Below are 24,045 nucleotides of genomic sequence, written 5' to 3' on the forward strand. Positions count from 1 at the left end.
GAGAGTCTTAATTCTCTTTAATTTCTTATCAAATCTAAGGAATTAAATAAAATACATGTAAAAAATCGCTAAAATACTTGGAAGATGTCTTGTGTACGGCGACAGAACGACGCAGAACCTATACAATAAATTAAACCTTACAACCATGTCTCAAAACGCAAAATATTGGTAGATAAGTGATATGGTAACAGTTATAATTTCTCGTCACTTTACGGTAAGTACAAAACACTGAATATAAAAGGCACCATGGTTTCACAACACCAGAGTTTGTATTTTACCTCAATAATAAGGAACGGTATTTACACTTATTGCATCAGAATTAAAACGTTTGTAATAAATAGGTACATACTAAAGGTACTACACTACTACAGCTAGATCGATAATTATGTGGGCTTTTGAGAAGCACTTGATGAATTATGAAAGTTTTTAGTTTTAACTTAGGCAAAGTAAACTTTTAGTTGGATGAAGAGTACCAAAAACTACCTATCAAAACCGCGCCTTTTCCCAAAGTAGGTTCAGGAGCGAACAAAACGGTGTAATTACACTTCTTATCAAAATACTTTTTTTTAAATCAGACGTTATTGGTCCCCTGAATACAAATCTAAACTTATTTTTAAGCAAAACAGTGCTAAAATTGAGTTTGAAGTGATTTCGATGAAAACGTCATAATTACAGCAAAGTTTCAATAGCTTTCTTTCAGCTTTTTGCTACTGTAAAATTTAATTTTGTACAACTACACCGTTCTGTTCGCCAGCTCCTCGTAACCTGTCAGCTTCATCAAGCGCAACCCCACCGGCTCTCCGCTGTTCCTTACATTCTAAAGCAATACTGCTCGACGCTCCCGACGCCGCGCCGGGCGAGCGGCGAGCTACATAAATACTTACTCTACTATTTACACTGACTCTAGGGTAAGGCACCATCGTAGCTACGTGTCCAATGTCCAACATAGGTAGGTACTTAATAGCACGAGTACAACGCTAAAGCAACATCCATGTCAAACAAGTCTATTTTATTTTGGCACAATTTTATAGTTCGACTACATCGAACGACGTTTCCTCCGAGTTGAACCTGCTCAGATTAAATTTATTCATTTACATATGGATCAATTTGCAACAGAGGTAGGTAAAGATTTTATATTTAAAAAAAAAATGAAAAAATTGACGTAGATAAATACGTTCTGTTAGTATTAGATTTAGTCCTCGGCAACCTGGGCGGTCTACTTGGCTTCTGGAGCGAGCTTGGATGGCTGGAGTGAAGACTTCGGCGGGGAGGGGCAACGCACGCACAACAGACGGAAACGTTTAAGTGCGGAAACCAGCCCAGAGAGAAGAAGAAGAGAAGTATTAGATTTTACATTTCACCAACAACGTTGATAGAATTTAAGCGTGGAAAACGTAATAATGTCAGAGAAAAATGGACTTAAACATCCTTGGTTTAAAGCCGAAACTCTAGTACTACTGATTTTAATTTTACAATGTTTCCCCGCTTGGAGCGCTGGCTGTACAGATATGAACGAATTTAAGCCTTACGACAAGGCAGCAGAGTTCCAATTTACGTTGACGCTCAAGTGTTTCAACGCTCGAATTGTACCAACTTGGTGAGAGTTAGACATAGATAATACAGAGTTAGATATAACTGTGGTAATTATTTAGGAGCTTCGTATAGGAGGAGTATTTGTTGTGGCGTGATCAGCCGGCGCCGGCGGTCAGGCGGGCGCGGGGGGCGGCGGCGGCGCGGGGCGCGGCGCGCGCGGCGGCGCCAGCACCGCGTGCGGCACGGGCACCGTGCGCCCGCACACCTGCGGGGAACAGCCGTCCGGATTAAAAGAAGCCCATTCAGTGTTCTTTTTCTACTCGGGGCTAATTAATTTACCAAGGCACTTATGAGTTACGACCAGGGGAAAAGTTCAACAGTTCCGACTGCGCCGATGTACGTAGACAAGTATATACCAATTATATACCGCGACTTCAAAAGTAAAGATTTGCTTGAGTATACCGTGCGAGGCCAAATGAAGAGTGAGTCGCTTGATCATCTACTTATTCGATCGATGGACTGACAGTAAAAATCGTGACGTGGACAAATGTGAAAGTGGAGAAGCATTTCACGGATGGACTTGTGGTACGCACATCGGGCCAGGCCGTGGCCGGTGAGCTGAGGCACTCTGCGCGGGGCCCTACCTGCACGGTGACGTGACCGCGGCGCGCGGCGCCCAGCGCCAGCACGGTGTCGCCGACGCGCAGCTGCACGGCGCCGTCGGCCCAGTCGGCCGCCACGCAGCGCTGCTGCGGGTAGCCCAGCTTCACGCCGTTGGACACCGTGTACGCGCGCGACGGTGGCAGCGGCGGCGGACGCTCCTGCCGAACCAACCGCATCACTCAATATCCCTACTTTCATCGCCGACCTCACCTAATACTCGAAATAGTTACTGTCCTGCAACTATGCTCTTCATAGAGCTGGTTCTAAACTACTACACTTCCCTATTGAAGCTTTAACGAGAAATCCCAGACCCTCAAACTCAACTGACCCCACACTATATCGAAGACATCTCGGACGTCAGCCTATTTGTATGGCGACTGGTATGACTCGGGCTACTGAAGAATAACATAGGCAGATTTAGGATAAAATGTCTGGTACCAGATGAATCTGGTGGTGGTGGTGGCGTGAACGCCAGAACGATTGAGCTCACCAGATCGAGTCCGAAGAGAGAGCAGGTACGCTTGACGAGCTGCGGGTCGCACTTGTCTGGAGGCTCGGGCGGCGGCGTGCCGGCCAGCGGCGCGGGGCGGCGGCGCGCGGGCGGCGCGGGCCGGCCCGGCGACGCGGCGCCGCGTGCGCGCGCGCGGTGCTCGCGCCACGCCGCCTGGATGCATTCCGCCGCCGCCTGTCTGCGTGCGCGCCGCATGCGCTCCAACACCTGGCGGGGATGGCCATAGTGGGTAATACAAGTGCTGCAATTCTAATCTTTACATGGCAAACCGCCATGTTACAGGGATTTTTGTATTGTTTTGCTTTAGTAAATACATCCATTCAATTTGTGATTCTCGCGATCGCTGTCCATAGAAGGGGCACTGGGTGGTAACCTGACGATTAGGACTGACAAGAGGTTTGCGTAATATCAAAAATAAATAAAAAATAAACATTGACGGCGGAGCGAGCGTTCAATGCCCATCAGTTCCACGTCAGGAGGTGTTCGGTTTCTGCGAGATCTCGGTCTCGAAGTGAACCGATGGCGAGCTGGTTGCGGTGCTGTACCTGTCGCATGCCCTCGCTGAGGAAGACGTGTCGCTTGCCTAGCGCCCAGCGCACGGCGGCGGGCGAGGCGGGTGCGGGCGGCGCGGCGGCGGCGGCCACGGAGCGAAGCACGCGCGCGCACGCCGCGCCCGACTCGCGCTCGGCCGCGCCGGCGCCGCGCCACAGCGCGCGGTAGCGGCCGCTGAATGCCCGGAAGCGCATGCGGTGCGGGTAGCCGCTCGCCATCAGCTGCACCGTCTCCAGGATCTGCAGCGCGCGCACCTGCCGCAGCACACCGCACGATGTACTCACACGCCGCAGAATTACGATAGATAATAATGTAAAAAACAGAAGAAACTATTTTACAAATGATGATACTCTAAATTATAAATATTCAGACATCAAACGTCCAAAAACACTTGAATAGCCTCTCCGTGAAATAAAAGGTGTGGCAGATGACGCAGATAGATGTTGTGAGCGCACCTGTCGCGCGACGGTGGCGCGGTCGAAGAGCATGGGCGTCTCGGCGGCGTTGGCGCGCAGGCAGCGCACGAAGTGCGGGCGCGCGTGCACCAGCGTGCGCAGCAGGTTGTCGAGGCGCGTGTGGAAGTCCTGCGTCAGCGTGGAGGCGGGCGCGGGCGCCGCCGCCGCCGCGCCCAGCGCGCCCGCCGCCGCCGCGCCGCCCGCCGTCGGCGACGCGCGGAACTGCGCGCCGGCTGGCCCGCCCGCCGCCGCCAGAGCCTGCCATAGTGCCAACCCTAAACTTATATTCTGGTATCTTCAATTTTTTTTAAAGTAGTGGTAATCTATCTTAATCTTTTAATCTTTTTTTCTTTTTGTCAGCCCTAGCACAGACTACGGTCTATTTGGGCTGCAAAATTCCAAACACCAGTCTGTTTTTTATCTAGTGCTTTGGTCTATAAAAAATGGTGAAAAATGTTTGTCTTTAAATTAAGTCTATTACTAAATAAATAAATAAAAAATCTAATAAAACGTCGGCTTCCTATTCGGTGGATCAGGTGTTCGATTCAGAGCAAATAACTCTAACTTTTCATAGTTAGTTTTAAGCAATCAAATATCAGCTGCTTCAACTGTGATTTTTTTATTTAGGAAAACATACAGCTTAATATATTAAGTACATGAGTTCTTAGTCTATTTTAGGCAAATACTTGTGTATTTGTTACTTAAAATATTTGTGTCAACAAAGGACTCATTAAGTACCTAATTTACCACAATTCCCGATCGGCAAATTATTTTGGCTCGCATAAGTATATGATGGAATATATAGTTAGGAAACCCGCACGTCTGAGAGTTTCCCCGATAATACTGAGTGTAAAGCATATAGTAACCTTGAGCTCGGCGCCGAAGAGGTGCGTGGCGAAGCCGAAGTCGCAGGCGCGCGTGTCGAAGGCGGCCAGCAGCTCGTCGGGCACGGCGTCGCGGTTGGCGTCCAGGAAGTCGGCCGCGTCGTACGTCACCTCGCCCGCGTAGTGGCGCACGGCGAAGCGCCGCGCGTGCGCCGGCCGCGCCTCCGCCAGCCGCGGGTGGCCCCTGCCGGGAACACTGCTGTCAGACCTCAAGATATACCAAGCAGACCCCCCGTTGTCCATTTCCGCCGGGGCATCCGATATCCAGCGCTGCGCATTTTCTACGGAAAAAGACCTTCGCCATGTCCTTTGAAAGTGTTCGATATACGAGGACCTCCTGTGCGCATTTTCGGACGGGGTCATTTGTGAGGATAAGAGTCCAGTGTACGGGTATCAATATCGGGACCTCGTCGCTTTGGGAGAAAAAAATCGGAAAGCTACTCGAGTTCATGCATTAGTGGACGGAACTGTTTGGGACCGTAATCGCGGACCTGTAGAGGTTTGAGAGAGGATTCGGACTAATCTGCGTTTACCAAAGAAAGCGAAGAATGATAAAAGAGACAGACAGAGGTAATGAATTGTAGGGAGTCAAGAACAGTATGACACGGAGCTACCGCAGTAACCGAGATCATGGGCCCGAGTGTCCGGGCGAGCTTGCTGGCGCTGAGTTGTGAGAGAGGAGCCTTCTGTCGGAGCTACGGAATAGCAGCAGTGGCGGTCACCTGTGCAGCGTGCGCACGCGCGCCACGTACTGGTCGGGCGAGCCGCGCGCCGCGCACTCGGCGTCCAGCGTGGCGAGCAGGCCGGTGCGCAGCGACGACACCAGGTCGATGCACGGCACGTTGTCCACGTACTCCACCTCCAGCGCGCCCGCCACGCCCTCCTCGCGGCACGACTCCAGCGACGACTGCGGGCACAACTCCGCCTTCAATACGCTACACCACAATGGCTTGCGAAGCCTAGCAATCCAACGTTGCCACATCAGATGCTGCCCCTCATATTATAACACTTACTTACATAGCATATTATTCAAAAACACCATTCACGAAGGTGGATTCTTACTGAGATTATTCGGTTGCACGAGGCATGTTCTAGGCGCTTAGAATTATTCTAGGGTAATTTATTTTTCCACTTGATCGTAGGGATCCCGAACCCCCGAGTCAAAGATCCAAACCCCCCAAGTCGGTCGACTGTTGTACATGTCATCAAACCTGATGATCAGGCCTCTAGTTTAGAGTTATTTCGTATGGTAAGGCTGGCCCTTACAAGATCTTCATCGATACCGATGCATAGCGGTCTACAATTTTGATACAAAATTGGTTTGGTGAAGGAGATAGTCATCAAAATTTTGATAGATAATGCCTAGAGGGAGGGATTTTATTAAAAACCAGAATGGCACTATTACCTTAAAGACGTGCGTGTTGTAGAAGTGCTGCATGGTCTCGGCGCACAGGTTGGCGCACAGGTGCTCCAGGCGGCTCGGCGCCGCGTCCTCGAAGCCGAACATGTCCAGGATGCCCACGAAGCCGTCCGTGGCGTGCCGCACCGCGTCGTTCAGCGCCGCCATGGAGCGCGCGCCCGCGCGCCCGCGCGCGCCGCTGCCTGCCGTCGACGCGCGCCGCGATGCCGCGTCCTGGTGCACCTGCGCAGACACCGGGGCTGATCGTCGAGTCGCGAGGCCGACCGAGCGCGCCCGCCGGCCAGGGCACTCACCGACTCGTTGGAGTCCGAGGACAGCGTGCCGAGCGTGGAGCCGAGGCGCTTCAGCGAGTTGGCGCGCCGCACGATGGTGGCCACGGTGCGGCAGTACAGCGCCTTGGCCAGCGCGTCGCGCGCGGCTCCCGCTCCCGCAGCGCTGGCGGGCGCGCGCACGCCGGCGCCGCGAGCCCGCGCGCCGCCCCGCGCGCCCAGCCCGCGCAGCAGCGCCGCCGCGCCCACGCCCAGCAGCGAGCCCGCCGCCACCAGTTCCGCCTGCACACCACGCCCACGTTTGAGAATAACGTAAAACAACTGATTTCTTATTTGTTAAAAGCTATATAGAATAGAATAGAATAGATTTTTATTCAAATAAACTGTAGTGAAACTATGTTAAAATGAATTCATATATAATTATAAATACATAATACCTTAAATTCTAAATTTTATAATATACTAAATTGTCAACGTACAAACGACCGCATTGCACACGATTTTGTTGTAGTGAATCATGCTATGTGCTCGTTTGTGCGCAGGGGCATATTAGAAAAATGTTCGAATAAAAATGCATCGGCAGCCATCCAACAGAGCAGAGCTACCGCCGCGTCGCCGCCGCTAGGCGTATGGCGCCAAGTTCAATGTTTTCTTTCGTAACCTCTTCGTAATTCGATATTAACTATGTAATAACTGTGTGAGTGTAAATAAACGTTAATAAAAAGTAAACTTTGGTGTTTATTGGAGTCTCGAACAACACACACCTAAAAAACTTGTACAAGTGCTTTTGAATCGTCAAACAATTTACCACTGGTTCGGAATGAGTGGAACAGTACTTCAGAGATCCTTAAATTAGAACCAGAAGACGAAACCGACGCAACGTTATCGTCCAAGTGTCGCCAGCTCCGGCGTACCTCTCCGTTGGGCTCGGCGACGCCGTCCGCGTTGTCGCTGAAGTGCACGTTGCCCAGCAGCAGCACGGCGGCCAGCACGCGCAGCACGTCGAGGAAGGGGATGCCCAGCACGCCGAGGCAGCTCTTCCACGCGTGGAAGCGCGCGCCGTCCTCCGCCTCGGCGCGGCGCGGCGAGCACGTCGACAGATATCTAGACATCCACTCGATGCTTAATCTTTGGTCATGTGTTTAGGACTAGACATGAAATCTACGAACTATAACTTATGATGAGGAGTTGCTGGCTAAAGCGATGTCTCTTGCTGAGTAACAGCACTGCACAAATACACAGCAAAAAGTAACGTAGCCTTTGTGAGTCGCGGAAGACGACAAGACCTTTGATCAGCTCTCAAACCATATGTTGAATGTTTGGTGCGCGTCGATAAATGTACCGTACCGCAGATCGGCGGCGGAGTATCCGTCGAGGTGCAGCTGCGAGCGCTCGTCGGGCGTGAGGCCGGCCAGCAGCTGGTAGAAGATGTGGTAGTTGCGCTCGCCGGGCGGCGGCCGCACCACGCGCGTCTGGTCCAGGAAGTAGCAGTGGATCTTGGTGCGGTACAGCGCGCCGTCCGTCACCTGCACCTCGATGAAGTGCCCCTGCGGCGAGGAAGCACTGCGTTATCGAAGGTCGGCCTGGCCAATGGTCGCACGGGTGGCGTGGGGGGGCACTCACGATGCGGCTGGAGTGCGAGTTGGCGCGCGTGGCGGCCGTGCCCAGCGAGCGCAGCACGGTGAAGGCGGCGGCCAGGTGCTTGAAGGCGTCGGTCTCGGGCCCGCCGCCCGCCACGTCGAACAGCCGCCGCAGCAGCACCATGGACGCGTGCGTCTTGCCCGACCCCGACACGCCTGCGGAACCAACGACCCTGCATTAACACGACGCATTCTAGCTCATCACAGAATTAGCTGCACCATATTGTAAATGTCCAGTCATTTTCTACGAAACGGAAAAAATGCGTATCTGGTACATAGCTTCCGAATTGCATTTTTCTAAGTTAAATAACATTTGTTCTGCCCTGATCTGAATTTATTTCCATCGGTACAGGTGTGCAAGATAGATTGCACACACCGTTAACAATAACAGACCCTAGGTCAGGAGCTGGTGGGGCGACGCGCGTGTCACCTGAGAGGATGATGGCCTGTGGGCAGCCGGTGTCGGCCTGGTGGCGCACGGCGTCGTGCACGAGGCGCGCTAGCTCGGGCCGGTGCGCGCGCGCCGCGCCCGGCGTCAGCGCGTTGCCCGCGTCCGTGTACGCGTTCATGGCGATCAGGATCGGCCCCACCGACGTCTAAATACAAACACGTAGTCTATTAAGTTTTCACTTTTTCTATGTACTCTCTCGGAATACAGAAACGGAAAAGTTCTTTTCTGCCACGAAGGAACGACTCACATAGAACTTGTTATGATAGAAGCGTGCCTGCAGCGCGCGCACCACGGCGTCCTCGGTGAGCGGGCCGCGCAGGTGAATGAGGTCGTCCACGTCGGAGCCGGCCGGCGCGGCGCTCGGGGCGGCGGGCGGCGGGCCGGCGGGCGGCGGGGCGCACGCCGCGGCGCTCGCGGGCGCTCCGCTGCCGCCGCGCCATCGCGCTTCTGGAATTGAGATGACGAATGAAATTGAATAATATTATATTCTAGGTAAGTAAAATGGAAACCTATTAGGTCGGGTCTCATAAATATTGACTTGGCGATTCATTTCAGCGATTCATTTATATTGTAGTACAGCACCTGGAGGTGGTGGGGAGGGTGGCGATGGGGAATGTTGGGCGGAGGTGGGCTATATGAAGGAGATGAGATGGGAGGTGGAGGAGAGGGGGTAGATGAGGATAAATGGGGACTGGGGAAGAGGGGAAAGATGAGGAGAGTAGATGAAGGGAGTGGTGGGGGAAAATAGGGGGAGAAGGCTGGGAGGTCGGGTGGAAATAATGTATCTAGTGAGAGAGGCTTACCGGGCGGGGGCGGCGGCGGTGGGTTGTGCGGCGCTAGCGGCGGTGCGGGAGCAGGCGGCGGCGGCAGCGGCGCGCGCGGCGGCACGGCGGGCTGCGCGGCGGCGGGAGCGGCAGGTGCGCCGCCCACGTGCAGGTGGTTGCGGAGGGTGACCAGCTCCGAGCTCAGGCTCAGCAGCCGCCGCTGCAGGTGCACCGCTTCGTTCGACGAAGATGCGTCTGTCGACAAACAATGCTCTTATTGTAACGCATGACAAATTAACTGACGGATGGGATTTTGCTCGTAGATTCACTGTAGGTCTGTAGGTAGACAGACGTAGGTAGGTACTAAGTTTTGAGCTTGTGTGTGTGTATGTTTAACCAACGCATTACGCAGTTCTGGGGCACAACACATAGTGATACCTACGTATTATTTAATCATTTAGCTTTCTTGACCTAATGAAAATGGTTTTGTAAGGTGTTTGCAATTTTAGTACTCAAATTAAACAAAGTCATGCTTCTGAAAATCTTGACAGAAATTCTGTTTGCTACGTATCCAACTTGAGCTCCTTCCGAGCGAAAGGCTTCTAGCGTTGTAACTTGAACCTAATCATTGGCCATTGCTTTCTACCACGCGAGCTTAGCAAATCAATAATAGGGCAACCTAACAAAACTTAAATGCTAATAACGTAGTGCCGTAACTATAGTTATTAGAAAGGTATGCCGTAGTATCCTGTGTCGCTCCGCGGAGGGCACGGCGAGAGCTGCGGGGCCGAGGGGCGGGGGGAGGGTGCGACCGGTCGCAGCGGCCTCCGGCCCCGGCGCGTGTGGTATTTCCGACCTTGTGGCGCACGAATTAAAACTCGTTTCCGGCTGGAAAGTGGAGCATGCGCGCGTCAAAAACCTTTTTATTGGTAGTATCGAAGGACGCCTCCCGCCGCCGCCCGCGCCGCGCGAGGAATGTTTTGACACAGCTTTGCTGTATCCTGCGTACCGTGAAAGTTGCGCTGAGCTTTTGTCAGCGACGCGGACGTTGCGCAACTCATAACTGGTTCCGCTTTTGCATATAATGTCTATTTGCATGCTTGATAATTAGGTAGGTACTTAACTATGCAAGAGTTACGCATGACTGCGAGGTGGCTACTTCATAATACAATTAAACCTGAAAGTTATAAGTTCTAACATGACAAACTACGGTAACTACAAAATAAAAGAGCTACCAGGTAAATAGTCAGAATGAGACTTTCATTTTACTTAGTGTATCGCACCCATTTTGAAGCATTTTTGAAATAGTCATGAAGGATGAAAATAATGACCTAGTTCAAACGCAAAGCTTAGGTACACATCAGCACTAATTATGAAGCAAAATGATTCGAAGCTACTTATTTTTAGGATGCCGTACCTCAAAAAGAAAAGACGAATTGTCCGTCTGCCTCCGTCGTGTCTGTCAACACCCGTCAAGGAAATCGAAACATTTAGGGTACTTCCCGTTGACCTAGAATCATGAAATGTGACAGATAGCAATGTCTAGCACAAGAAGGGAAAAATTCCAAAATCGTGAATTTGTGGTTAGGTAACATCACAAAAAAACTTAATAACATGGTAATTGTATGGGTATGGGATCCTTTGTAAAGTCCGACTCGCACTCGAGCGTTGTTTTTGTGGCGTAGCTGTATGTAGGTACAATCTCAGGAAGCTAGAAACTGAACGCGTCGAGCTGCCCATATCGAGAGGTCAATTAAACGATTTCTCTTCGAAGGAATGTTATCACCGTCTCGCCTCCATGTTACTTTTATCCGAGGAGCTTACATACCTACTACATCATAGTAGATGTAGCACTCACGCCAGACGCTTTGATCTGCTTGCACTATTGCCTAGTTCTATTCCTGCGTCGATGAAAAACTTAAATGTAGGGTAATATAATATAGGTTACACAGTTTTTATTCATATTAAAATGAAAATAAACATATCATTACAGTCGTATAAGGTGTTTGTTCTAAGCGGGTATAATATTTAATTAAGTATACTGTACTTGCTTTTACTTTGGTTTAGAAGCAGTTTCCCACGGCTGTGACGCGGTGGATGGCCGCGCACATATACGTAGCGTAAAACAATGAAATATATTGCTTTTACTGCTATTGTTACATACTTACGAGTAAGTTTCTACGCAACGGTTATTGTATCGTGTGATAAACATGAATGGCGATAACTTTTCGCTTGTATATACAATCACGGTTTTACATAGGAGGAGGTAGATTTACTATAATGATGTCGGTACACAGATACCTAAATGACTCGGCTATTGCCTTCAAAAAAAATCTCACTGATCATTTTATCCAAAAAGTAACTGTTATTTGTTTGTTTAATACTTAACCTTTGTATAGTGATAACTATAGTGATTTTGTTATATTTATTTTAAATAATTTAATTATATTTTAAATAACTATTACTTCAGTATATCATATCTATTTAGTTCATATCTAATTATGTTTATCGCTTATTGTCAATTTTATCTATTATAATATACTTACCTACCTACTCGTAATGTTAACTGTAGACACTAGTCATCGATATAGGTACATATCAGTGTATGTAATAGTTTGTAAGTACATATATAGTATAATGTAAAATATGAACTTATATTGTTAGTGTTCCTTAATAAATACTTAAATATATTAAACAAGATATACCTGCACAGAATTTGTAGAATAAAGGCTTAATAAAAATTTACAATACTAAGTATTTGAAGTTTCTATACTCTTGAATGTAAGCTTTAGCTTAAATGCTTACATATGCCTACTACTGCTTCATCGAGCCCATGGTGCTCTGGTGCTCTATAGTAAACTGTTTAGCAGATCTCTCTTTATGTCAATCTTAAATAACCGTGCACACTTTAACAAACGACCTTGAAAAACTACTTAGTTGTAAAGAGAGTTAAACCACGAGAAAGTATAGTTAATTGCTCGTTAGCACAGCCCGTCGCCCACCGCCACCGCCCCACGCGCGACGCAAAAACTGACATGCAGCTCGTGTCGTGATCACGCGCCCTTATATGCATACCCAGCTATCGAGGTGCGAGACAAGTAGCTGCCGGTACACATACACGTGTGAAGGAACATTTGCATCCCGCTCGAGCTGCGCTCTGCGGTCAACAGGACAAATGTCACAGCTTACAAATAATTGATCGTTTCAAGTAAAAAACACAAACTTGGCTACCATTACAGTAATAAGATAGAAATAAGAAAATAAAAAGTCAATATAACGTAATAAACTAATGATGAAGTTATTGGTTTTGTTTCCAGTTTTCTTGCATAATTTCAGAAAACACTTAATGCTAAAAATAAAGCTACCAACTACTTACAATTAGTATCCAATATTTATTTTAATAACAATAATCCATAGGCGATGTGCGTCCGCCATCGCCACGTGCCCGGACGCATTGACTCAACTGTAAGTTATCTATGGATTGAGAGATAACAGCTTTTTTATTCGAAACAATTCATGTTCAATAAGAACTGTACACGGCATTTAACAAGTATTCTGCCTTTATAGCGAACTTGTTGTCTAGCGCAGCGTGAGGAAAAACCGCCCCTCGCTTGCTTCCACTCTACAGGGCAGGGCAGGGGTGCCACGCGCTGATAGGATTCATTGTCGCTAGCATTTGCTGGAAATACTAATTATCGAAAACCCGTACAAGAGTTTACTAAAACGCCTTCAGATAGCCAAGCGCACTCCACCTCAGAATATACAGCATATAGATGGCATCAAGCGCATGCCTGTTTAGTTTTAAAAAATATGTTTGATGGGTCAGCTTTGAATGTGAAACGCAGATCTCTGTGTTCAGAGTTCCAGCCGTTTTCGGAGGGAGCGATGCCCTGCTGTGAAGATTTTCTCCTCATTAACTTCTCAAATCTCGATGACACCCCTAGCGTCTCTAAGACCTGAGTGATCTCAGCGCGTGTCGCAAAAAGCGCTCGTGTTAATGCGCGGAGGCGACGCGCACGCGCACGCGCAGCGCAAAAACTGCAACGCTGCCGGTCGCGCTCTCCGCCACACCTAACATTGTGTGCAACAGTGGAGTAGGAATTATTATATGTCTGATTGTGCTGCGTAGGAAGAAAAATTCATTTAATTTATTAACGACGATAGATTATGCCCGCGACTTCGTCCGCGTGGACTGCAAACATTTCAAACCTCTAATTTACCCCCTCAGGGTTTGAATTTTCAATAATCCTTTCATAGCCGATGTCTATGTGATAATAGCGATCTGCGCCGAATTTCAGCCCGAGTTTGAGCTGTGTTGATAGTCAGTCAGTCACCTTTCCTTTTCTATTTTGAATTTCTGAAAAGTATTTTTTTTATTCACTATAGGCAAGCGCTTGACCACAATCACACCTGATGGAAAGTGATGATGTGGTCTAAGATGGGACGCGTTTACCTAGAAGGTGCCTATTCACTCTTATTAAAATATAACTGTTGTTTTTGGGTAGTAGGTAAACGACGAGGGCATAGGTTAGTGATAACTAGAAGACTTGTTAACACATGGCATCAATTAACAGTTGATAAAACCTAGAGTCTGACTCGCGCTCGACCGGTTTTATTTCATTTTCATGTTTCCATAGTATCCCGCTCGGCAGGGTTTCGACCCCCGAGCCTCGCTACGCAACATTTGGTCAGAGGGAGCGTCAAACTGTTTAGTATTCCTAAAAATGTAGTTGGAGGTCAAGATGGTCGTTGAATTCGAGCATAATGTTCGTACGGAACTCGTTTAGCGCGGGGTCGGAGGTCGGCGACCGATACCAGCCTGCAACTCGTCGACACGTGGACTTACGGGAGAACACTACGCATCCTCTGTACAAAATTCAAAATAAGTATTTTTATTCAATGAAACTTTCACAAGTAGGTACTTTTGAATCGTCAAGTGCATCTACCACTGGTTCTGAATAGCTTTCCTACCGAGAAGAACCAGCAAGAAACTCGACGGTTGCTCTTTTCAAAGGTGTAGGGTTCATATAATATATCTAACCAGACTGGCGAAATCGGAAATAAACGTATAAATATAATCCATGAACAATCCTTACGCCTACCAACTATAAGTAGCGTTCTTAAATTGAATTTGTTAACGAATTAAAAAAAGAGAAGGCTCCTAATTTTTTTCACTGAGTTTTTATGACTCAATGAGATAAATACTACTTTAACTCATTATAACTGGTCCTTTTAATGAATACTTAAAAATCGCTACATGCATTGGCCGTGTTAGCGGAAACCCGGCACGAGGAGCGTCGGCCGCCCTCACACCGTCCGCGTCGTCGGCGCTGTCACACCGACACACGGTACTCATAGTACAGAATATATATAGTTTCTGTTTGTCGCACAGAATTCTTGTGCTATGAAACGTTCACTTGCCGAGATCTTTGTATTTCTAAGCTGACAACGCAGTGATCCTATAGGGGCTGCTTTCTTCTCTGGATATAAAATGAATAAATAAAAAGATCCTTTATTGCAGTGTTAAGTAGGTAGTAGGTACCGTACAGGTCTTTCTTAATGCTACGTAAATAGTTAAATAGATAGGTAAGTACTTAAGTCAGTTCTCTGGATGTACACAACTCTAAAAACAACCGCAGCGGGGTCTTCTCCATCTGACTTAGGTCAAGACGGGGGTACGGGCCTCGAGTCGTGGCCTCCTTGCCCGGGTGTGGCGCGGGGAAGAACACTTCCCCGGTAATGTCCTTTAAGCCGTTATCGGCTAAGGCCTGCCTTCTTGGCTTTGGGCCTCGAGGTCTCGGTTGTGTGTTGGATCCAGGGCCCCCGTACTATGGGTGACGGGCTCGCCATCGCGCACAGGGGTATTGTCAAGTCCAGTAATGCTTGCGTCGTCCTCGTCGTCATCATCTTCATCAGCAAGTTGCGCTGGTGTACAAAAACAACCATTGTAACACCCGTTTTAGTACTCGACCCGAAGACTAGATGGCGTTAGTTACCCGATAGTTCGCGTTACCATGAACCGTGGGTCAGTTGTATATATCGGCTAGCATATATTTGTAAAATCAATCCAATCAATTCCTAATGAATTCCGAGTAAGTTCCGGATTCCTTCGCTCGGTACTCAAACGAGTTACGAACTCTGCATCCACACCTATTGGGATGCTAGTCTCAGTAGTACCAACGACATAGGTGGCACGAACCCCTGCATCCAGATCTGCTGGGACGGGACGTTCCGGAAACCTACCAACCTTCATAGGTGGCACGAACTCCTGCATCCACAACTGCTGGAACAGGGCGTTCTGGAAGCCTACGAAGTGTCAAACTATAAGATTATACCTAAATTAAGTGGTGAATCAATATAAATCGTTTCCGACAAGTTCGATCTCGTGTCTTCTTCATCGCCTGCGTAACCTCCTCTACACCATCCATTTTACCAATCTATAGTTTATACATCGAAATTACAAAGTTTTTTAGCACATTAATAACATTTAATTACAATAAACACAGTCAACTGAAAGAGGCTTCTACGCAAACCGACATTCATATAAAAAACCGGCCAAGTGCGAGTCAGACTCGCGCACCGAGCGAGGGTTCCGTACTCAGGTATTTTTTCCGAGATTTTGCACGATAAATCAAAAACTATTATGCATAAAAATAAATAAAAACCTGTTTTAGAATGTACAGGTAAAGTTCTATGATACCCCACTTGTAACAGATCTTACTTTGAAAATTGAAACACATTATAATTTTTTTTAAATGATGTAACCACAAATTCACTGTTTTCAGATTTATTTCTTTACTTGTACTATAAGACCTACCCTTCTACGAAATTTCATGATTCTAGGTCAACGGGAAGTACCCTAAAGGTTTTCTTGACAGACCCGACGGACGGACGGACAAACAGACAGACAGACAACAAAGTAATCCTATAAGGGTTCCGTTTTTCCTTTTGAGGTACGCACCCCTAAAAATTGACATAAACATTGAAAGCACCGCTAAACCGGATCCATTTGATAACACCCGTATTTTTTATGAGCCTGACAGAAAATGTGAACTTACTGAAGTAACAGCCGGTTTGATTAATATTGCCATACCTGAGTTCGCCTCTACGAGAATCTACCTGTACCTGTACCCATCTCGGTCGAAAACCTGATCCTGTCCAACACTCAAATAAACCTGAAAGCTTAGGTTGCAGGTCTTGGACTGTCATCATCACATCTCCAGCTACCACTAAGCAACGGCTCTCCTCTTCAAATGGAAAGAGATTGACGTAGTCGCACGGATTGGCAGGCTTCACACGCTTTTAACAGGGCTCTCTCCGTCACTCGTTTCATACAATCGTAGTTCCAATTTCATTTGAATATTAAGCAACCAAAGTCCATGAAATTTTGCAGACATATTCTAGAAACTAATATCTGTGTCTGTGGTGTTTTAGATTTTTCTAAAAATATGTAGTTTTAAAATTACAGGGGCTTTTAAAAGACCGCGTAACTTTGAAACCGAATATTTTAACAGAAATCTGGAAAACCAGACATAGATATTAGTTTCTAGAATATGACTGCAAAATTTCATGGACATGAAATTGGAACTACGATTGTATGAAACGAGTGATGGAGAGAGCCCTCTATGGAGAACTGTCAGGCAGGCGGGCTTTGTCACGATGTTTTCCTTCATCGATAAAGCAAGAGATATTTAATTGCTTAAAACGCACATTGTCCCGAAAAGTTAGACACCTGTGCCCAGGATCGAACCCTGGACCCCGAAGCTAGTAAAGCCAGCTATAAGTTCAAATGGAGTTATAATTTGTAAGGAATGCGGCGCGTCGCGTGCGCGTTGAAGTCTTCTCCTCCGCTGGAATGTTGCTGCGTCACGTGATGTGCGCTCTTCACTCACACCACTACTACATCATTCTTTGTAAATGCCACACTGTGTAATGGGAAAAATCAGTTATTTACTGCTTTTTTATTGCTATGTCATAACTAATGACCCACCCCGGCTTTGCTTGAATATAATTTCTAGTATCTTTTTCCTAGTCCTCACTAGGTAGGAAATAGAAGTTATTGTTTGGAGTGTAGATCCTCATCTATATTACAACAAAAAAAACAACTTTTCGTTGGCACGATACTGTATAAGATACTGGTTAGTTTAGATTTAAAGGCGTTATTTTTGTAAATATTTGTCATGTTTAATGGGTATCGAATCAGCGAATAAATATTCTATTCTATTCTATACATGCAAAATCTGAAGCGTCTAGAAGCAACAGTTTGTTTCAAGATCAAAATAATTAGTTTATTCATGTAGGAATAGTGTCAGATTACACTACGTGACTGTGACTGTGACTCTACCACCGGTTCGGAATGAAAATTCTACTGCGAAGAGCCCACAAGAAACTCAGCAGTTGCTCTTTTCGAAACATAAAAAATTATGATATGTAACAATACAACTAGGTACGCCAACTCGTGGGCAACTGAAAGCTCAGCCGCTTGTTTCAACGCAACTTTGTCACTAAGAAATTCATTAATTGTACGGCTCTCTATACACAATATTAATTGTTATAGGGTAGGTGCACATCAACTATTAAATAAACAATAGAGCCTTTTAACCTGACTCATGCAAAATTTCTTTAATATTGAAAGTCAATTGAGTGGTCTCCCTAGTCTCTCTGTGGTGCATTGAACAACAAGTGTAAATTAAAAATTTATAACACCCCCGACAAGTGAAGGTTACAGTAATAACTAGAAAAGAGCTGATAACTTTCAAACGGCTGAACCGATTTTCTTGGATTATAGCTAAGAACACTCTCGATCAAGCCACCTTTCAAACAAAAAAAACTAAATTAAAATCGGTTCATTTGTTTAGGAGCTACGATGCCACAGACAGATACACAGATACACGTGACGTCAAACTTATAACACCCCTCTTTTTGGGTCGGGGTTTAAAACGTAGAAAATGCCGTGCAGCGTCGTACATTCATCTCTCGCATGCAACAATCGATCGAGAGATCGAACGACTCCGGTCTCAACTAACGGCCGAAATTAATGTTCAATCTGTCCGTTCGCCCGGCATTCATTACACAACATTGTTATTTCTAAAAGACACCGTTCGGTTTTTAAGGTTCCGCACCTCAAAATGAAAAACGGAACCGTTATAGGATCACTTTGTTGTCTGACTGTCTGTCTGTCTGTCAAGAAACCTATAGGGTACTTCCCGTTGACCAAGAATCATGAAATTTGGTAGGTAGGTAGGTCTTATAGCACAAGTACAGGAATAAATCTCAAAATCGCGAATTTGTGGTTACTTCATTTAAAAAAAATGTGTTTAAATTTTCAAAATAAGATAACTATACCAAGTGGGGTATTACATGAAAGGGCTTAACTCGTACATCCTAAAACAGATGTTTATTTATTTTTATGTATAATAGTTTTTTATTTATCGTGCAAAATGTTGGAAAAAATACCCGAGTACGGAACCCTCAGTGCGTGAGTCTGACTCGCACTTGGCCGGTTTTTTCATTTTTAACTGATAGCCTAAATACTAACTTTCATATAACTTTTAAAATGACGGACTTTCACACAAACATTCATTTCCAATTTACCTTTAATTCGAATTACCCTAAAACACAATATTGAATAGCTGCCACAGGACAAATTGAAAAGTACCTACTGCAGGTATTTTTGGCAATTCTAGCTCAAGGCAAATACAGGCAAAACCTACATAGTCGTTCCATGCGGCGGCGCGCGCCGGGTCAGAGGGCGAGGAGTTGCTGGCTGCTTGCACAACTACATTTCTTAACTATTTAAAAGACATTTGCAGTCTGCACGTATCTATATACTTTTCTAAGCTATTCGTTATAAGTACTTAGGTATGTTAAGCGCAATTATTTTTCTTTGGTTTTGCTTATAAAATAAATAAATTATAGGTACGAGTCTCCTCTCAGAACGAAGTCTACCATGAAGCTGGCCGAATGCGGAGGCAGAGGGGAACTCTGAGCTATGCAGGTTTCCTCAAGATGTTTTCCTACACTGTGAAAGCAAGTGATATCTAATTGCTAGAAACGTACATCACTCCGAAAAATGAGAGGTTCGTGCCCGGCAGGCATTAGCAGGTTCGAATCCCTAACTCTAAATAAAAGCTCGGCGTCTTAATCCCCGCTTTTTATGTTAAGTATCATACTAATATTATAAAGGCGAAAGTTTATATGTGTGTGTGTGTGTTTGTGTGTGTGTGTGTGTGTGTGTGTGTGTGTATGTTTGTTACTCCTTCACGCAAAAACTACTGGACGGATTTGGCTGTGGAATGGAAATAGATAATATCCAGGATTAGCACATAGGCTACTTTTTATCCCGGAAAATCAAAGAGTTCCCACGGGATTTCGAAAAACCTAAATCTACGCGGACGAAGTCGCGGGCATCATCTAGTTTAATTATATAAATGCGTGCAGTATAAGGATTACATTTTCTTTCATATCATTGGCGTGCGGCGAGATTCAATTATTTTTTCCTGGCAGTCCCTCGCTATATATGTAGTTGTGAAGCAATAAATAACTCGTCCAGGCGTCGCCGCATGAGCCACTGATCTATGACACGAGATATCTCCATTGGCGCGGGAAACTGCCGCGTGCTCAATGACTACACTGTGTTTGTTTCCATTCTCCTCGCGAGGCTGGGGCCTGGCGTCGCTTTACATAATGCCGGGCGGGCGGGTGCGGGGCGCGGGGCGCGGGGGGAGGGCAACAAAAACAGCGCGTGCGCCGCGAGCCCGCGTAATTGCAGCCACACGCACCACGCACACATGCGAGGCGGGAAATTGTCCGAGCTTTGCTTGCAGACCTATCATGTAGCGATGGGCGATTCATTCGAATAACAATCGAACTATTCGATTGTTGTTATTTTTCGATAATAATTCCATCCCATGACTGAGCAATCGAAAACAATCAATTATTTTCGATTGTTTAATCGTTGTTGAGTCTGGGACGAATGAATCGAAAATCAAATACAATTGGGTATTTGCCTACTTTTGAATTTGATAAATATTATAACTTTATTACAAACTAGGATAAAAATAATGACGAAAAAAAATATTAAAATCCAACAAAGATTTACAAAGTTACAGGCATTCTAATTTTGGAGTGGGAGGGTCTTCTATCGCTTTTTCGCAAAACGAAAATTTGTATGAAACCGCAAGAAGCTACTACGGCATTAGCACGGAGTGACGTCACAATGCTATTATCACTATCTCTGTCTAATCTGAAATATTTAAATGCTTATAAATTTTTTGTTATTTGATTGATTTAATTAGTTTTTTCAGTTTACGTCATTATTTTTATCCTAGTTTATAATAAAGTAATAAAAAAATTAGAGTAAAATACCCTATTGCGCATCGGTTTGTTCGTTCCACACTTGTCCCGCATTTGTAGAGTTAATAATCGATTGTCGATTTTTATTCGATTACTTTTTACGATGACGAATAAATCGACATTCGATTTTTTAATTGTTAGATTCATTCGATTCCTTTTTTGCAGCAATCACCCATCGTTACTATCACCGAGTCCTACCTATATTTAAAATGAACGCATGGATGATCTTCTACTTCTATAAGATTCATACGTGGAATATATTGTGTTAATTGTGATAGACTTTTACCGTCCAATCTAGGTGTAGTCCCGTTGGCCCCATTAACCGTGTCCCCATTAATGGGGCCAGCGGAATAAGAATAAAATTATTAAAAATCATTCCCGTTGCCCCCATTATCTATTCCTGTTCAACGGGGACTGCGGTATTTGAATAATATTGTTAAAAACTCTTCGTTCTTCCCGTACTCTGGCCCCGTTGGCAGTACCCGAGGGTCAACATTATTATTTAATTAAACTAAGTAGGTAGGTACATATACACAGTTTTTTAGTGTATAATCGTAAGCATGAAGGTGATTAACTGTAGCGAAGGAGTATATTTAGCCCTAAATAGGTAACCAAACATATCTGGTCAACTCCATTAACACTATGAATATACCTATTCCAAACCACTGGTCACCTATAATTGGAAAATGTTGATTGAAATCTTCAATTTTATATTTTGCAGGAATATAATCGAAGAGAGTTGATGAATGATTAGTAATAACAACAAAAAAAGTAAACTAACGATTGCTCTTACCAGTATTTGATCACATAGTCAATTTTATAGATACAATACATATTATATTTTATAGGTTTTTTAGATCTAGGTTGCCACTTTATATCTTCGAGACTCTACTATTGTGAATTACTAGTAAATTAGTATGTGATCAAATACTGGTAAGAGCAATCGTTAGTTTACTTTTTTTGTTGTTATTACTAATCATTCATCAACTCTCTTCGATTATATTCCTGCAAAATATAAAATTGAAGATTTCAATCAACATTTTCCAATTATAGTTGACCAGTGGTTTGGAATAGGTATATTCATAGTGTTCATAGAGTTGACCAGATATGTTTGGTTACCTATTTAGGGCTAAATATACTCCTTCGCTACAGTTAATCACCTTCATGCTTACGATTATACACTAAAAAACTGTGTATATGTACCTACCTACTTAGTTTAATTAAATAATAATGTTGACCCTCGGGTACTGCCAACGGGGCCAGAGTACGGGAAGAACGAAGAGTTTTTAACAATATTATTCAAATACCGCAGTTCCCGTTGAACAGGAATAGATAATGGGGACAACGGGACTGATTTTTAATAATTTTATTCTTATCCCGCTGGCTCCATTAATGGGGACACGGTCAATGGGGCCAACGGGACTACACCTTTCAGGGTGACTTACATATTTGCAAAAGTTTATTTTAATACAAAATCTTTCTATTTGTAAATAACCTCAAGTGAGTAGCTACTCGCTGGCTCGTTGGTAGCCGACACAAGCAGCACAGAATCAATCGTGTTCTGAGGTGTTCCTTGCAAGAGATATTTGCTCAGCAGTGGACGTCTTATCGATTGAAACGATGACTTTTTTGTGTGGGATTGACTATGTTGCGTAGACCCTACTGACCTCTGCAGTGTTGCCGGACGGGCTGCTGAGCCCCGCCTGGGGATGAGCCCTAGAGTTCGAGCAAATAATTAGAGAGGTCGGAGGGCAACGTCCTCCTAAGGGCGCCTCCTGCGAGGGTCAGACCACGGCTTAGGATGACGTTGGGTGGTGTGGATTGGTTGGCCTAGTTAGTCCGTACGCCCCCGAGGCTGTGGCGGAGTCCACGTCCGGGTGACGGTAGAAACGGTGACCAAATAATTATCAAGATATACCTAATTGAAGCACAGAAGTTCTGGCATTCACTGGGGCATAGGGTCTTATAAGAACTTTGATAGCCTCCGATAGAGCTTTAATAAGATCGTCACTTCCCATGTAAGCACTTTCTGTGCCAATTTTATTACCCAAATATAAAGTTAACTGCTTTAGTTGTGTTATTTCACACTAAATTGTTGTATTTTCCTCAGCTCAACTTGCCAACTGACAGAAGAGCCTGCGCTCCGAAGGGTCTAACCCACCCCCCGCGCCGCACCGAGAACCTCACCCCCTCAGTCTCGCGCACCGCGTAGCGGCGCCGTTACTCGCCGGCGGCGGCGCAGCCTCCCGATCTCTCGCGCGCCGCAGAGACGCCTAGATACCTAACTATTGTTATGAGACATTACTATCCAGCCGACCAGTTTCCACTGAGTCGAGGGAAAGAGGCGGGAGCTTGCGCAAGCCACGTTCACTCTGCATCACTTCACTCATAAGCATATAAAACTCAATCAGCCCATATAAGATTGCTTTGGGCCGTAATCAGTGAGCTTTATCGATAATATTACAAAAAGCTTTCCCATTACAAAGAAGAAAAAAACGAGTAATTTTAAGCCTACTTTCAGTGACAAAACGGTTGGCCCACGTTCGAAATTTCATCAGAAACATTAGGGAGCCAATAATCTCCCTATTATTGTCTCGTCACACAAAAAAAGGTCTCCGTACCGACAGCGCGACTCGGAGTGCGGGCGACGCGCGACCTCCGCCCGGCTCTCGCTCGTCTCGAACCTCTCGTGACTCAACATCACAATTCCATCTAAAAACGAACCACCACAAAAAGCGAGCACGGCTCCCGCGCCGGCCTCGGACCGGAATGACGGAGGACTTTTATAAATAGTGCTCAGTATTCACGAGTGAAAGCCTTCGAGTCGGCAGCCCGCGATAACGGCAGACCGGCGGGGGTCGCTCACCTTGCAGCTTCTTCTCCGTCTCCCAGAACTTCTGCAGCTCGGTGAAGTACTTGTCGAGGATGAACACCTTGGACAGGCCGAGCGTGGCCATGGCGGGCGCGCGCTCGCATCCTCCGCACTCTCGCACAGGCGGCCTCTCTCGCGCGCGGCTCTCCGCGGACTGTCCCCGGCCCCCGGCACCGGCACCGGCACGATCACTTCGCGGGAACCGAAAACTCAACTTTCAACGTTTACTTCAGCAAAAAAGTAAACGACTGCACTCGCGCGAATTATAAACTAAACACAACGACTCTACCCATTCTGTTGTAACGTTGCTCGCATAGGCACTCAGGAATTCCTTCACAGCGAGCTCGGCACCGAGTGAGCAGCGCGTGCGGCGGCGGCGGCGGTGGGGGCGGTGGGGGGCGGGCGGCGGCGGCGGCGGGGGCGGAGAGACTGGTTTGTTTAAGCTCTAGCGCCGAAAGCTCCGCGCCCGCACCTGCGCTATTGAGGACGCAGGTACCACTTCCCGAGCGCGCACCGTCCGCCGCACGTCGCGTCGTCGGCGCGATCGCTGCGAGCGATCAATTACTCGCACACACGCCAACCGATGAGATGTCTTCGGAACTCTACTCACAGAGAAATCTGTGCCTGCCTGTGCTGCCTAATTATTGTAGGTAGGTACATGATACAGGTGAACTCG

At 46.3% G+C, this 24,045-nt stretch overlaps 2 protein-coding genes across 2 annotated transcripts in view; one reads left to right on the forward strand and one right to left on the reverse strand.

The window, feature by feature from the left end:
• LOC123868367 overlaps positions 1–6,938 on the forward strand; it is a 47,472-nt gene extending 40,534 nt beyond the window's left edge. Inside the window, exon 5 of the transcript XR_006796635.1 lies at positions 6,928–6,938. The gene's annotated coding sequence lies outside the window, so the exon portion shown is untranslated. The remainder of the gene's footprint in view (positions 1–6,927) is intronic.
• LOC123868364 (unconventional myosin-IXa) lies at positions 1,346–23,454 on the reverse strand. The gene is given in 16 exon segments (XM_045910853.1): positions 1,346–1,798; positions 2,178–2,354; positions 2,687–2,914; positions 3,253–3,513; positions 3,715–3,972; positions 4,581–4,782; positions 5,321–5,505; positions 6,004–6,240; positions 6,312–6,569; positions 7,202–7,391; positions 7,635–7,834; positions 7,911–8,083; positions 8,358–8,523; positions 8,626–8,825; positions 9,182–9,397; positions 23,364–23,454. Coding segments are annotated over 16 exon segments (3,192 nt in total). The 3' UTR covers positions 1,346–1,648.
• Between the last annotated feature and the right edge of the window lie 591 nt (positions 23,455–24,045).

Source organism: Maniola jurtina, chromosome 9 (assembly GCF_905333055.1).
Source record: "Maniola jurtina chromosome 9, ilManJurt1.1, whole genome shotgun sequence".
Taxonomy (NCBI): Eukaryota; Metazoa; Arthropoda; class Insecta; order Lepidoptera; family Nymphalidae; genus Maniola; species Maniola jurtina.